Source organism: Anabrus simplex, chromosome 3 (assembly GCF_040414725.1).
Source record: "Anabrus simplex isolate iqAnaSimp1 chromosome 3, ASM4041472v1, whole genome shotgun sequence".
Taxonomy (NCBI): domain Eukaryota; kingdom Metazoa; phylum Arthropoda; class Insecta; order Orthoptera; family Tettigoniidae; genus Anabrus; species Anabrus simplex.
The window spans coordinates 91,744,359-91,759,905 of record NC_090267.1 but is presented as its reverse complement, the minus strand read 5'-3'; the positions used below and the strand labels follow the sequence as shown (position 1 = coordinate 91,759,905).

Below are 15,547 nucleotides of genomic sequence, written 5' to 3'. Positions count from 1 at the left end.
TAGAAACAATATTGGCCCTAAAACCTACCCAAGAACAGTTGGATTCTAAATATGAAGTTTGGTAAATATATATCCAGTAGTTTTCAAGTTACAAGAATTCAAACAAACAGACAAGCAAACAGACAGCCGAACAGACACCAAAGCTAAAAACATGCAGATGGTCATGATTACGCCTGAAACGGGTAACTGAATAAAAATTTCACCAAAATTGTCAATGTACAAATACACGGTCGTTACGAATTTATTTGTATAGATAACATACATCTGTTGCTGACCATTTACTTCTCGATAACCAAGGTGATGTGTACCTACAGGTATTGGCACGGATACTGCAGGTTGTAAATAAGTGAGAGTAAGCACAATATCCCCAAAAGTGAAGCAAATATAGCTTCTTTTCAAATAAGAAGTTTTCTTCTACGCTCTAGAGGAGGAGATTAACAGGTACCCTATATTTAATGCATATAGATTTTAGAAAAATTCTGATGTATTCATTGCAAAATTTGGTAGAATACTATAAGCGGGAATGTTATCGTAAGATAGTGTATCTTTCGAATCTCTTCAGAACTTCTAATCCACATTTATCTTTTTTCTGTAAGATAACATGGGGTCAACAACATTTTTCGACAGGTTGTATGACGGCCACTTGATGTATGACAGTGCAGATTACCGTAGATATAGGGCCCAACACGCGTTACTGGAGTGTTAGTCGACGGCCGATGGATGGTTGATTATCCTATTACACTTACCATGAAAAGGTAGGTTGTAATAAGTTATTAGCTTTACCATCACTGCATAATGAGTAGGACTTGTATCCGTGGATGTACGCACTAAGATGCGTATCGCAAGGGTAAAGGCGTGTCGTTTGCATCTAATATGAAAGGCAAAGCAGCTGTTACGATATTTAACAGTGTGGGTTTCCGCGTAGAACACTATGGGAGGGAATGTTGTCGTAAGATAGTGTATCTTTCGAATCTCTTCAGAACTTCTAATCCACATTTATCTTTTTCTGTAAGATAACATGGGGTCAACAATATTTTCCTTTTACAAGGAACCGAAATGTGAAAGCCTTGGGATCATTCCACAAGAACCGACACCTCAGTGGTCACAAACTGAACGAGATGTGGAAAAACGTTTCTGTTCTTATAACGGACTTACAGTTCGAAAAGTGTAGGGAGTAATACAGAACCTGGATTCTTTTTATACGTGTACGTGATGGTAATTTAAGTAGTAATCTGGTAGCCACGTTTGTAAAAATGAGGATATATGCTCGGATACAATTTTTAAACAAACGAGAGGAAAGAAAATTGAAGCAAACGTGTTTACGTTACGGAAGATAAAGTCAAGAAGATGAAGAAACTAACCAGTTAAAATAAGATTCACTTTATCACAACAGCACTGTATGTATGTTTTCTTAGTTCTTTCGTTCGCTTGCTGTTTATTGGCAATATTTAAGAATCTGTTCTGTTTTACTCAGAATACTTTATTGGTTTTCAGTAGCGCAGTGTGTCGACTAAAATCCTATTAGCAATAACAACGCTCTTGTGACATCATTAGCTGCAATGGATTGTGCATTATAGTGTTAGTTATCCACTATTTCCCAAGTCAGTTCTGCAGATACAGGAGACACACGAGCTAATAATTGTGTGGTTGAAACATATCGCAGTTTCTGAACTCAATTGGGAACATCTCCTGTGATCAGAACCGGACGACTTGCGGGGAGCCGATCTCCCTCTGACGTCACGTTCGAACAGCCAATGATCGCAGGTTAGCCTTAAGCTTCGAGTCCTGGATCATCGATATCTTTTTCAGATGGAAATGCAGGAATAGAAAAGGATGCCTAATATGCCGGTCCCTATTTGTGTGGCACTTCATTTTGTAGTTTATTATTGTGGCAGCATTTTTGTTTCTCACGCCCATAGCTTGAGAATCTTTTACAAGGAACCAATTTTACCACTGATTGTTGTTGATTGAGTCATCAGTCCATAGACTGGTTTGATGCAGCTCTAAATGCTACCATCCTGTGCTAACCTTTCCACTTATACGTAACTGCTACAACTGTTTTAATCTGCTTGTCATATTCATACCTCAGTCTACCCCCACCGTTCATCATCATCATCATCATCATCATCAAGTGATTTCATTCCCACCCTCAAGAGGTGGGCGGGCCATCAGCTCAACGAGGAGCTCTTCGGCCTTCGGTAGGGAAGAAAGTATGAGAAAGAAATCCACAGTGGAGTATGTAGCGTACATACAATATAAGGAAACGAGTTACGGAAGAGGCGGGGGGACACCACAACCAACAAGGCGGAACCCAGGGAGGACCCGCATGGCCCCCGCCCAAGCGAACCCCACCAACACCAGAGACGAAAACTTTATTGATACTGTTAGGCATCTCGGGCGCGCAATACAGAAATGGTAAGCTATATTGTGAATACACAAGTGCAGTTATATATGTTGTGGCGGAACATGTAGAGGGGTCGGAAGGAAGGTGGAAGTGGAAGGACACGGGTAATATTGGAGAAGGAGATAATGCAGGGTAGTGGTGATATTAGTGACGGAAGTAGCAAGGAGTCGAAGAATGTCTAGGATCGAGAGAGGCGGTAGACTGAACTGAAGTGGGGAACAGGAGGATGGATGGTGTGTGGCGGCGGGGTGGGTGGCGGCGGTCCCCCACCGTTCTTACTGCCTACACTTCCCTTAAACACCAAGTGCACAAGTCCTGGGTGTCTTAAGATGTGTCCTATCAGTCTATCTCTACTTCTCGTCATATTTAGCCAAATCGATCTCCTCTCACCAGTTCGATTCAGCATCTTTTCATTCGTGATTCGATCTATCCATCTCTCCTTCAGCATTTTTCTGTAACACCACATTTCAAAAGGTTCTATTCTCTTTCTTTTTGAGCTAGTTATCACTCATGTTTAACTTCCATATAATGCCACGCTCGAGCCAAAACTCTTCAAAAACATCTAATTCCTATATCAATGTTCGAAGAGAGCATATTCCTTTTTTTTAAATTTAGATATACCTTATTTGCTTATGCTAGTCTGGATTTTCTGTCCTGCTTACTTCTGCTGTCGTTAGGTATTTTACTACCCAAGTAACAATATTCATCTACTTCCTTTAAGACCTCATTTCCTAATCTATTATTACCTGCATCAACTGACTTCGTACGACTGCACTCCATTACTTTTGTTTTGGACTAATTTCTTTTCATCTTGCACTCCTTACCCAAGACTGAGTCCATACCAGATTTTCTGCAGTCTCATATAAATTAGGGGCTGCCTGGTCGAGGCAGTAAAGGCGTGCTCGGTTCACCCGGAAGGACGTGGGTTCGAATCCCCGTCAGGAAGTCGTAAAATTTAAGAAACGAGATTTCTACTTCCGGAGGTGCACATGGCCCTGAGGTTCGCTCAGCCTACACCAAAAATGAGTACCAGGTTAATTCCTGGGGGCAAAGGTGGCCGGGCGTAAAGTTAACCACTCTACCCCATCAAGTGCCGAGGTTACGGACAGTGGAAGCCCTTTATCTTCCACCCCTCCAAGGGCCTTCATGGCCTGTACGGGGATGACTTTGCTAAATGGATATTTGCCCATATAAATTAATATCATCAGCAAATCTCAGGGTTTTGATTTCCTCTCCTTGGATTGTGATTCCCTTCCCAAATTCCTCTTATATTTCCTTTACTGCCTGTTCTATATGATCATTGCAAAGGAGGGGGAAAATTGCAACCTTGCCTCACTCCTTTCTGGATTGCTTCTTCTTTTTCAAAGACCTCGATATTTATCACTGCAGACTGATTTTTATACAGATTGTAGACAATTCTTTGTTCTCGGTATCTAATCCCAATCACCTTTAGAATCTCAAATAGCTTGGTTCAATCAACATTATCAAATGTCTTTTCAAGATCTACGGAAGGCACATATGTGGGCTTGTCTTTCTTAATTTGATCCTCTAAGATCAGACGTAAAGTCAGGATTGCTTCACGTGTTCCTACATTTATTCTGAAGTCAAATTGATCTCCTCCCAACTCAGTTTCAACTTGTCTTTACATTCTTCTGTAAATAATACGTGTTAAAATTTTGCAGGCGTGAGATTATAAACTAATGGTGCGGTAGTTTTCACACTTGTCAGCACCAGCTTTCTTGGGAATGGGTATAATAACATTCTGCCGAATATCGGATGGCACTTCTCCTGCCTTTACATCTTTCACACTAAATTGAATAACTTCGCCTTGCTGGTTTCTCCTAAGACAGTCAGTAATTCAGAGGGAATGTCATCAAATCCACTTGCCTTTTTTCTATTCAGGTCTCTCAAAGCTCGGTCAAATTCTGACCTCAAAATTGGGTCTCCCTTTCCATCGGTATCAACAGATTCTTCTTGTTCCAGAACCATATATTCTACGTCTTTACCTTGATACAATTGTTGGCTATATTCCTGCCATCTTTCTGCTTTGTTTTCTTTCCCTATGAGTGGTTTTCCACTTGAGCTCATAATATTCATACTTCTAGTTTTCTTTTCTCCAAAGGTTACCTTGATTTTCCTGTATGCAACGTCTACCTTTCCTAGGACCATACGACCTTCAACATCCTTGCACTTCTTCTTAAGCCATTCTTCCTTAGCTGTCCTCCACTTTCTGTCCACTTCATTCTTTAATCGCCTGTATTCCTTTCTGCCATCAGACAGGTCTAGTTTTTCCTAGTTATCCATTGATTCTTAGTTGATCTTTCCTTTCTTCCTAACATTTCTTCACCAGCACTACTGACCTCATTATTCATGACTGTCCTTTCTTCCTCTACCGTGTTTCCTTCAGCCTTTTCATTTAGTCTTTGTGCAACATGTTCCTTGAAACAATCCCTCACACTCTCTTCTTTCAACTTGTCTAGATCCCATCTCCTTGCATTCCTTCTCTTCTTCAATTTCTTCAACTCCAGATGGCATTTCATGACCAACAAGTTGTGGTCAGAGTCTACGTCTGCTCCTGGGAAAGTTTTACAATCCAACACCTGGTTTCTGAATCTCTGCCTAGTTAAAATGTTTATTTTATATATTCCAGTGTCTCCAGGTCTCGTCCACGTATACAGCCGTCGTTCGTGGAGTTTGAACCAAGTGCTACCAAGGATTAAATTATGATCGGTGCAGAATTAAACTAGTCGACTTCCTCTTTCATCCCTTTGTCCCAATCCACATTCTGCTGCCGCATTACCTTCTATTCCTTGGCCTACCACCGCATTCCAGTCTCCCATCACAATTAGATTCTCCTCGCCTTTTAAATATGTATTAAATCTTCTATCACTTCATATATTATTACGATTTCTTCATCATCTGCTAAACTAGAGGCATATAAGGTACGGTGAGGGTTATTCTGCCCGAAGGCAGGTCCGAACCTCCGCAGAGGTGTTCCTGAGCCGGAGTTTACGTGCGGTAGGGTGGCCAGTTCCTTTCCGCTCTTCCATTCCCTTATCCCCCATCAACAGCGCGTGGCAACCCATCCAACTCCTGACCACACCCAATGTTGCTAAACTTCGGAGATCTCACGGGATCCGGTGTTTCAACACGGCTACGGCTGCTGGCAGAGGCATATAGACCTGCACTTTTGTGGTAGGCATTGGTTTGGTGTCTATCTTGACAACAATAATCCCTTCACTCTGCTGGTCGTAGAAGCTTACCTGCTGCCCTATTTTCTTATTCATCATGAAGCCAACCTCTGCATTTCCCCGGTTTGATTCTGTGTTGATAATTCCGTAGTCTCCCAACCAAAATTCCTGCTCCTCCTGCCAAACGTACTTAACTTATACCAACTACATATAACTTTAGTCTATCCATTTCCTTTTTTAGATTCTCCAACCTACCGCAACGATTCAAACTTCTAATATTCCACGCTCCGGCTCGCAGAATACCAGTGTCCATCTTCCTGATGAATGCCCCCTCTCGTGTAGTCCCCACCCGGAAATCCGAATGTGGGACTATTTTATCTGCGGAATATTTTACCCGGGAGGAAGCCGTCATCAGTACATCATTCACACAGGGAGAGCTGCATGTCCTTGGGTGTTAGTTACGGTTGTATTTTTCCGTTGCTTTCAGCCGTGTAGCAGGATCAACACAGCTAAGCCATGTTGAGTATTACTACAAGGCCATATCAGTCAGTCATCCAGACTGCCGCCCTTGCAGCTTCAGAAAGACTGCTACCCCCACTTTCGATGAACCATGAGTTAGTCTGGTCTGTCGACAGATACCCATCCGATGTGGTTTTATGTGCGGCTCGGCTATCTGCTTCATTGTGACATGCAAGCCTCCCCATCGCGGCAAGGTCACGTGGTTCTTACTGGAGGTACCACTGTTTAATCTACGTAATTGCGCTTCTGTCGAGGTTATAGGATTCAGGAAAGAAACTTAAAGACTCTTTAACAACCCTAAGTGTATTTGACAGTGAGAGACGTGCCATTTTTCTCAAAGCTTCAGTGTTGTCTGGAAGACTTCGCACAACTGCCTTGTCAAATGATAGATACATTTATTGTGATTTTAAGAAAAATGTTCTACCACCAGATTACCATCAAAATGCTTTCGAAATTCAACATAATTCCCACTAGTTACTCCTGTTAGACAAGTATCCGAATTCATTAGAGTGGGTGGGAGAACCACTGAACTTGCAACACTACCTATGATCTTTGCATGAAGTTAACTGGTGTCTGCTGCCTGACACGGACCTGACCCAAACACTTTATAACACATGCTGTGTAATTACGTCACAAATATTGCTACACATATGTTAATAATCTCGTTAAAGTACTTGTAATGACTTTGTAATATATGGTACCGCATTACCTCATCTGTTTGCTTCTATATCCTCGTATTTGTTTTTACTTCCTGAATCGAGATATTAGTAGACTGAACCTAAGCAGTGTAGATTATTTTACTACATTGTGTTTGACGAGAAGCAGAGCTATATGTTATCTTTCATGAAGCTAACTGTGGGCTCTCATAAATAACAGTGCCCTTGCGAAAAGTAACACATTCGTAAGTGCTAATTTTTCAGAGGAGAGAACAACAGGCCACTAGGCATCCGTCTGCCGTCTCAGCCATGCGGTGAGTGGAATGAGTGACTTACAAAAGTTCAAACATCTTATGTTATAGGCCAGGGGTTTCTAATTAGTAAGGTTTCGAAGACCACATTGGAAACCTTAGGTAGTATCGCGGTACTCACTTTTATATTAGGTCAATTTTCATAAAATTCTGCAAATAGAACAGATGTCTGTCTGTAAAGTCATCAGGCCAGAAGTTGTTTGGATCTCAAATAGCACCACCATAGGCTATGTAGTTATAGGCAAACCACAAAAACCAATGGCAGCACCAAAATGAGGCGTACTAGGCCAGATGAGAAGTGAGGTAGTTTGCCATTGCTTTCCTCACTGGGCCAGAAAGTGCTATTGCAGCACGACTAACCCTATAAGCAACACCTTTCATAACATTCAGACACACTGTTTGTGCTCTAATGTCATTACTCAGCATCATCCATAACCCAGCAGCTTCCATATTGTCACAGCCATGGATGAGGATGGGACTTGGGTGGAAGCTACACTTTGCTCTGCCCCGCGCCAGAGCAAACCAGTATAAAATAATACGCACAGTTCAATTGAAACAAAGGTTTGAACTGTTAAACTGCTTAAAATACGATTTTACAATCGCATCTTTTAGAAATAAGTACTATTATAACCAGGGCAATTGGATTTTGATGAAGATAACCGAACAACGTCAGTTCATTTGAATGAATATTTGATAAATGACAACGAGGAAAAAGAAAATACCTAAAAATAAAATGAAATTAACGAAGTAACCAAAACAAAGAAAGATAAAACAATTTAGTGGGAATAGTGTGCTCGATCAGCTGCATCTACCAATGAACGAATGTCTACCTGCAGCTCTGTTGTTGCTAATCTCAAAAGATGCAGCAAGAAGAATCTGAAAATCAACTTCGTACAGTTTGTGACAACTGGTCTTTCTCCGCCACTGATTATAGATAGCAAAGGAAATATGTCAGTTCCTTTTTTCCTAAACGACTTTTGAAAATTTTTAACTTGTTTCGAAATCAGTTCACAGTTCCCACCATATCTGACACCTCATGGTTTCTTCCTTGAAGATTCAGATTGAAGGTATTGAGATAATTTGCCATGCCTGTTAGGAAAGCTACCTGTTTTAAAAACTCTGAGCTTTGAATTTCTTCTTCTAGTTCTGAGGTATCAGACGAGATAAACTTATTAAGACATGGGGCTTCCTGATGATGATGCTTGTTGTTTAAAGATGCCTGACAACGGATTTCCTTGCGAATTGCAAAATAACATTCAAGGCACTTCCCTGCACTCAACCACTTTACATGTTTGTATAGCAGCAAGTCTCCATATAGCACTGGCATTTGTGAGGGCTTATTTTCCCACGAAGTTTTGATTCTCTTTTAGTAAAATGGGTCTTATGGCGACGATGGGACAGGAGAGATCTAGGAATGGGAAGAAGGAAGTGGCCGTGGCCTTAATTAAGGTACAGCCTCAGCATTTGCCTGGTGTGAAAATGGGAAACCACGGAAAACCATCTTCAGGGCTGCCGACAGTGGGATTCGAACCCACTATCTCACGGATGCAAACTCACAGCTGCGCGCTCTTAATCGCACAGCCAACTCGCTGTTTCCCATTTTCACACCAGGCAAATTAAAGCCACGGCCGCTTCCTTCCAATTCGTAGGCCTTTCCTATCCCATCGTCGCCGTAAGACCTATTTGTATCGGTGCGACGTAAAGCCCGTAGCAAAAAAAAAAAAAAAAAAGAGTCGGACCAACTCCCCATCGATATACGCGTAGCATATTATTCCGATGCCAATAACTCACTAAGATACTACAAACAGAACAAAAAAGCTTTGACAAAACAGCCCCTAAAGGCCATGACCTACCAAGCGACCAGTGCTCAGCCCGAACGCCTGCAGATTACGAGGTGTCGTGTGGTCAGCACTACGAATCCTCACGGCCGTTATTCTTGGCTCTCTAGACCGGGGCCGCTATCTCATCGTCAGATAGCGCCTCAATTGTAATCAAGTAGGCTCAGTGGACTTCGAACCAGCCCTCAGATACAGGTGAAAATCGCTGACCTAGCCGGGAGTCGAATCCGGGGCCTCCAGGTAAGAGGCAGGCACGGTACCTCTACACCGTGGGACCGGCAGTCACCAAGATACTACAATTAATAATAACTCATTTGTTAGAAGTACAGTGTGTTTCTCTCATCGGTTGGCCTGAAGGTGCGCTCAGTTTATCTGCCTCCCGTTGACTCATCACTTCCCGTTACACAGCGCAGCGGCAGCATGGGAATGCCCGCACTTCGCAGTTCAGGCATGAAGAATAGATTAAACTCTGGAAAGCAATCTCCAGAACATCTTCCGAATTGAAGTTTACAATTACATGACCAGTGCCACGTGCCTATTCGTCATGCCTGAATTGCGATTTAAATCCCCGACCCGACCGGGAATCGAATCCGGGACCCTCTGAACCGAAGGCCAGTACGCTGATCAGCCAACGAGTCGGACAAATTAAACAATATAATCAGGCGATAAGACAAGTTTTGTGTATTCTTTTTAATAATTCCTATTTCTAGGTGGCTAAAACAGGGACCTTGTGGGGGATGGAAAGATTGTAAGGGATAGACAAGGAAGAGGGAAGGAAGCGGCCGTGCCCTTAAGTTAGATGCCATCCCGGCATTTGCCTGGAGGAGAAGTGGGAAACCACGGAGGCCATGTAAATTGAGTCGATGGTCACGGGGGAGCGGGCTACGGCCCCGCCCCCCGTAAAAAAAGAAAAAAAAAATGCTCTCATACGAAACTCATTTTGTGCTCAGCTATGGTTTTATGGCATCAGATACCAACCGTGCTTCTTCACGCAGCTGCGTGAGACTCCACTACTTGCTGTGGTGCGGTTAGAATCGATTAATGGTGATGATGCTTGTTTTTTAAAGGGCATAACATCTAGGTCATTGCCCTCTACGAATTGATTAGCTGCGTCGACCTCAGTTGACCTTCCGAGGTTGAATGCACCCCGTTCCAGCCCTCCGTACCACTTTTCAAATTTCGTGGCAGAGCCGAGAATCGATCCCGGGCCTCCGGGGGTGGCAGTTAATCACACTAACCACTACACCACAGAGATGGACGGACAGGTACTGTATTACCAGTAAATAGAAATACGGCGTTATTATACAATAAAAAGCCATTAACTATTTGACTACACAGTAATTAATTTCGTGTGGCTATTTCTAGCCGAGTGCAGCTCTTGCAAGGTAGACCGTCCGATGAGGGTGGGCGGGATCTGCCATGTGAAGTTACTGGGTGTTATTGTGGTGGAAAATAGTATTATGTGTGGTGTGTGAGTTATATCAATCAATCAATATATATCAATCAATACTGATCTGCATTTAGGGCAGTCGTCCAGGTGGCAGATTCCCTATCTGTTGCTTTCCTAGCCTTTTCCGAAATGATTTCAAAGAAATTGGAAATTTATTGAACATCTCCCTTGGTAAGTTATTCCAATCCCTAACTCCCCTTCATATAAATGAATATTTGCCCCAGTTTGTCCTCTTGAATTCCAACTTTATCTTCATATTGTGATCTTTCCTACTTTTATAGACGCCATTCAAACCTATTCGTCTACTAATGTCATTCCACGCCATCTCTCCGCTGACAGCTCGAAACATACCACTTAGACGAGCAGCTCTTCTTCTTTCTCTCAATTCTTCCCAACCCAGGCATGTTGCAGGCATGTTGGGGACAACACAAACACCAGCCCCCGAGCCAGTGAGACTGCCAGACTGAAGGATGCGCGGGACAAGCGGGTGAATCATATCTCACTTATCATGACCTTCGCAAAAATGTATCCCTGTTTTCCTTCCTCACAGCACATGCTAGAAGTGCAATTACTAACTGATGACATAAACTTGCGCGAAGCTCCGAGCTTGGAGAGGAGAGTAGGGGTAGGAAGCAAGTGGAGGGGTTAACTACTCCTTAGGTATCGGGAGCGAAATGAAGTCTTGTCATCCTATCGTGTCACCAGAAGCCGACGTGAACGCTTCCGTAGCGAAGCGAACTTTCCTCCCCTCTCAGTCATGCTGCAGCACATGGACAGATAACCCACCCCTGATAATATCATTTAATTATACGATGTACTTGTTTTACAGGACACGAGAGCGGAAGAGAGCGGTCCGCACTCGAATGTTTTAAATTTTAAATGTGTATATGTACAAATTGTTGCAGAGACAAGTGTGTTCCAATAACACCGCATAGAGGGACATCGACAGGCGGAAGAAGATAGCCCCCTTGCACTACGTAAGGCTTGGCTTTAATTCCCCCCTCTCCAAAAGGAGACTTGGCACCAGGGACTGCTGGCTGCTGGGCAATGGGACGAACCTGTGGCCCAGAGCCCAGACGCTACCAGACCCGAGCCGCACCAGGCAGTGACAAGAAGGACTGATCCCCTCAATAACAGAAAATGGCAAGGAAATGGTTATGTTTGCATGACACATAATCCTAACTAACACAACCACTGGTCCATCTCCAGCCCACATCCTTGCATGTGCTATCAAAAGAAGTCAGGTTTTACATGTAGGCTCTTTCTTCTTTCTGCCTATGTGGTTTTTCCCTGACCCTTCAACACCATACTTCAGTACCATATACCTAACACAATCTCGCCTGGTAACGTGTCTGACATGGAAACAGGCAGATACTCCTTGTATCACTTCCCACTCTACCCAGCTATCTCTTTTCTACTTAGAAATTAATAGCATGTCGAAGGCCATGTAGATTGAGTCGATGGTCACGGCGGGGGAGCGGGCTACGCCCCCCCCCCCGTAAAAAAAATTGCTCTCATACGAAACTCATTTTGTGCTCAGCTATGGTTTTATGGCATCAGATACCAACCGTGCTTCTTCACGCAGCTGCGTGAGACTCCACTACTTGCTGTGGTGCGGTTAGAATCGATTAATGGTGATGATGATTGTTTTTTAAAGGGCATAACATCTAGGTCATTGCCCTCCACGAATCGATTAGCTGCGTCGAATGACATTTTGTGCGGATTTTCGCTAAGTAGGTTTTTCAATATTTAAAGAAATTAATGAATAATAATTTCGTGTGGCTATTTCTAGGCGAGTGCAACCCTTGTAAGGCAGACCCTCCGATGAGGGTGGGCGTCAGCTGCCCTGTGTAGGTAACTGCGTGTTATTGTGGTGGAGGTTAGTGTTATGCGTAGTGTGTGAGTGGCAGGGATGTTGCGGACAGCACAAACATCCAGCTCCTGGGCCACTGGAATTAACCAACAAAGGTTAAAATCCCCGACACGGCCGGGAATCGAACCCGGGACACACTGAACCGAAGGCCAATACGCTGATCATTCAGCCAACGAGTCGGACAAACTGAACAATATAATCAGGTGATGATGGCAAGTTTTGTGTGTTTTTTAAAATCATTCCTAGTTTTAGGTGGCTAAAATCTATTTTTTCTCCACGAAATGGTGGGGGGAGATTGCCTCCCTGCCCCTCGCCCCCCTATCACTGATCGCTGCTACTGCTACTTGAGACCCGTGACCGCGGGGAGAGTCGACATATTATAATAAATAATGAGCAAAAAATCTGGGATTTGCTGATAAATATGAGACTATTATTATTATTATTATTATTATTATTATTATTATTATTATTATTATTATTATTATTATTATTATTATTATTATTATTATTATTATTACAACACTGTAGTACACCAGAGGGACTCTGTGCCACCCTGATGTGTTAAGGTGCCCGTACACTTAAGAGTAAATACTAGCGAGAACCTCTCGATAGCAGTTACTCGCCAATGGACACAGTGGCGAGAGCAACTATCGGAAATTCCCTCGCAACTCTCCGAGAGCTAACTTGTCTCAACGTGCTCGCTAGTTGACACGTACTTCCCGGTCCTCTCGGAGATTAGCTCTCCAGATACGAACTGTGTTCGAATTGTGGCGAAGCTATCGAGAGCTTGGTTCTATTTTCAATTTCAAGATGGCTAAAAATTGGTCACCGGAGGAAACTAAATTGTTAATTGAAATGTATGAAAGTCGAGAAATTTTGTGGAATGTGAAATGTACCGATTACCGTGACAGAGCGAAGAAACATAAAACTTTAGAGGTAATAGGAGTGAAATTTTCGTGTTCCGGAGCTGAAGTTCAAAGGAAACTTCACAACTTAAGGAATCAGGTAAGACTGTTTAATAAATTTGAATTAAGAGTAAATTGTTAGTTTATATTTTATTATAATCACATCAATTTTCATGAAAATAATTATATTATAATGATTATAGCCTGGTCAAATATTATAATAACAAGCATGTAATGTAATATATATATATAATATTTAAATGAATCAATAATGTGATGCTCTCTAGAATTGAAAAAATGACAAACAGGAAAAGCTGTAGCGGGACAGATGACAATTACCAAAGTAGTTGGCCTTATTTCAATGCTCTCAAGTTCGTCATCCCGGAACTTATTCCCAGTTCAACACAATGTAATTTGGTAAGTTCATATTCTAATAAGTTCCCTCTTCAACACAAGTTTCTTATTATTTGCTGTGGGTTGCGATGTATCTATACTGCCAGTCCACTTCACCCTCAGTAGTTATAAAATAGTTTTTGATCTCTCACATCCTTTTGTGAAGTTGTAGGCTATAGTTATTTCTTTTGCCTCGTTCCAGCGGAAGAAGTGTATTTCCAGGGTTATCTTCATCACGCCAAAGTCCAGATATCACATCTCGACTTACTGCAACTTTTGAAACAATCATTCCATTTCCTAAATAGGCTGACTCATTTGCGTTCGGTAGGAAATTATGAAGGGCACATATTGACGACACAACGTCTTTAACTGTATTCGGATCCAAGAGCATAAGTCTTCTTAGTACTACTCGAAATCTGTTTGCTAAAATCCCGAAACTGTTTTCCACAGTTCTACGAGCCCTTGACAGGCGATAATTAAAAATTCGTTTGGGTGCTGGTTGATCACGAGAGGAATAAGGTTTCAAAACATATGTTGTCATTGTAAATGCATCATCACCAACAAGCCAGTATGGCACTGGCATATTTCTTCTTGTAAGTGGTTCAGGACAGGGTAAGTGCCTTTTGTTCCAATTTATCGAACAAATTGCTGTTAGAAAGTACACCTCCATCAGAAATTCGGCCATTAAAACCGATGTCTACGTAAATCAATTTATAATTAGCATTTGCGATTGCCAACAAAACAATACTGCGCGTTCCTCTGTAGTTGTAAAACAGGCTCCCACTGTTATTAGGAGCTTATCCTTTGCTGGCAGGACCTAGTGTTTACAGTGCACTATGTCTTCTGGTATAGGCTAGAGCAATTTTGTTACTTTCATTGATCTGTCTCAGCTTTAACCTTGGCTTTGAAAAATGAAAGTGACTGAGGTAAGAGTGATGCTAGTAATGCCATTCCTTCTGCAGCCAGTCCCTTCTATGAATGGCGTGAAAATGTTGCTCATAGGGTTGGTTGGTGCATGCATTTCAGTGGGCTTGGCAGACTGATATGTAATAGTAACTTCTGGCTCAGTGAGGGAAGCAACGGGAAACTCCCTCACTCCTCATTTCCCTAGTACGCCTCTTCAGTGATGCCTAGGCCATCTATGACAGCTGATGGCGGAGCTGTTGAGGATCCAACCAGCCTTCGGGCTGAGGACTAAACATACATACATAACTACATGCTTCCCGTCCAAGGCACCCAGGCAATGAGGCAATGAGGGATATTCCATCGCCTTTCAAAATCTTCTCCCATTTTAAGCTATTCATCGGTCCTTTGCGGAAACTGTAATGATAGAAAAACAATCTGCTTACTCAATGAATAACTAGGAAGCTATATTAATACATTACTGTTATAATCTATATACACTGACTGACAGAGCAAATGCAACACCAAGAAGGAGTGGTTCGAAAGGGATGAAAGTTGGGGAAAAAACAGAGACGGCACGGACGAATAATTGATGTTTATTTCAAACCGATATGCAGGTTACACAATGCGCACGGCATCGACTCAGTAGGATGTAGGACCACCGCGAGCGGCGATGCACGCAGAAACACGTCGAGGTACAGAGTCAATAAGAGTGCGGATGGTGTCCTGAGGGATGGTTCTCCATTCTCTGTCAACCATTTGCCACAGTTGGTCGTCCGTACGAGGCTGGGGCAGAGTTTGCAAACGGCGTCCAATGAGATCCCACACGTGTTCGATTGGTGAGAGATCCGGAGAGTACGCTGGCCACGGAAGCATCTGTACACCTCGTAGAGCCTGTTGGGAGATGCGAGCAGTGTGTGGGCGGGCATTATCCTGCTGAAACAGAGCATTGGGCAGCCCCTGAAGGTTCGGGAGTGCCACCGGCCGCAGCACATGCTGCACGTAGCGGTGGGCATTTAACGTGCCTTGAATACGCACTAGAGGTGACGTGGAATCATACGCAATAGCGCCCCAAACCATGATGCCGCGTTGTCTAGCGGTAGG

At 42.9% G+C, this 15,547-nt stretch overlaps 1 protein-coding gene across 1 annotated transcript in view; it reads left to right on the top strand.

Moving 5' to 3' along the window:
* The first annotated feature begins 6,981 nt into the window (after positions 1-6,981).
* LOC136866671 (UDP-glycosyltransferase UGT5-like) overlaps positions 6,982-15,547 on the top strand; it is a 95,257-nt gene continuing 86,691 nt past the window's right edge. The window contains exon 1 of the mRNA XM_068227010.1: positions 6,982-7,084. Coding sequence (XP_068083111.1) covers positions 7,080-7,084 — 5 coding nt within the window. The 5' untranslated portion in view covers positions 6,982-7,079. The remainder of the gene's footprint in view (positions 7,085-15,547) is intronic.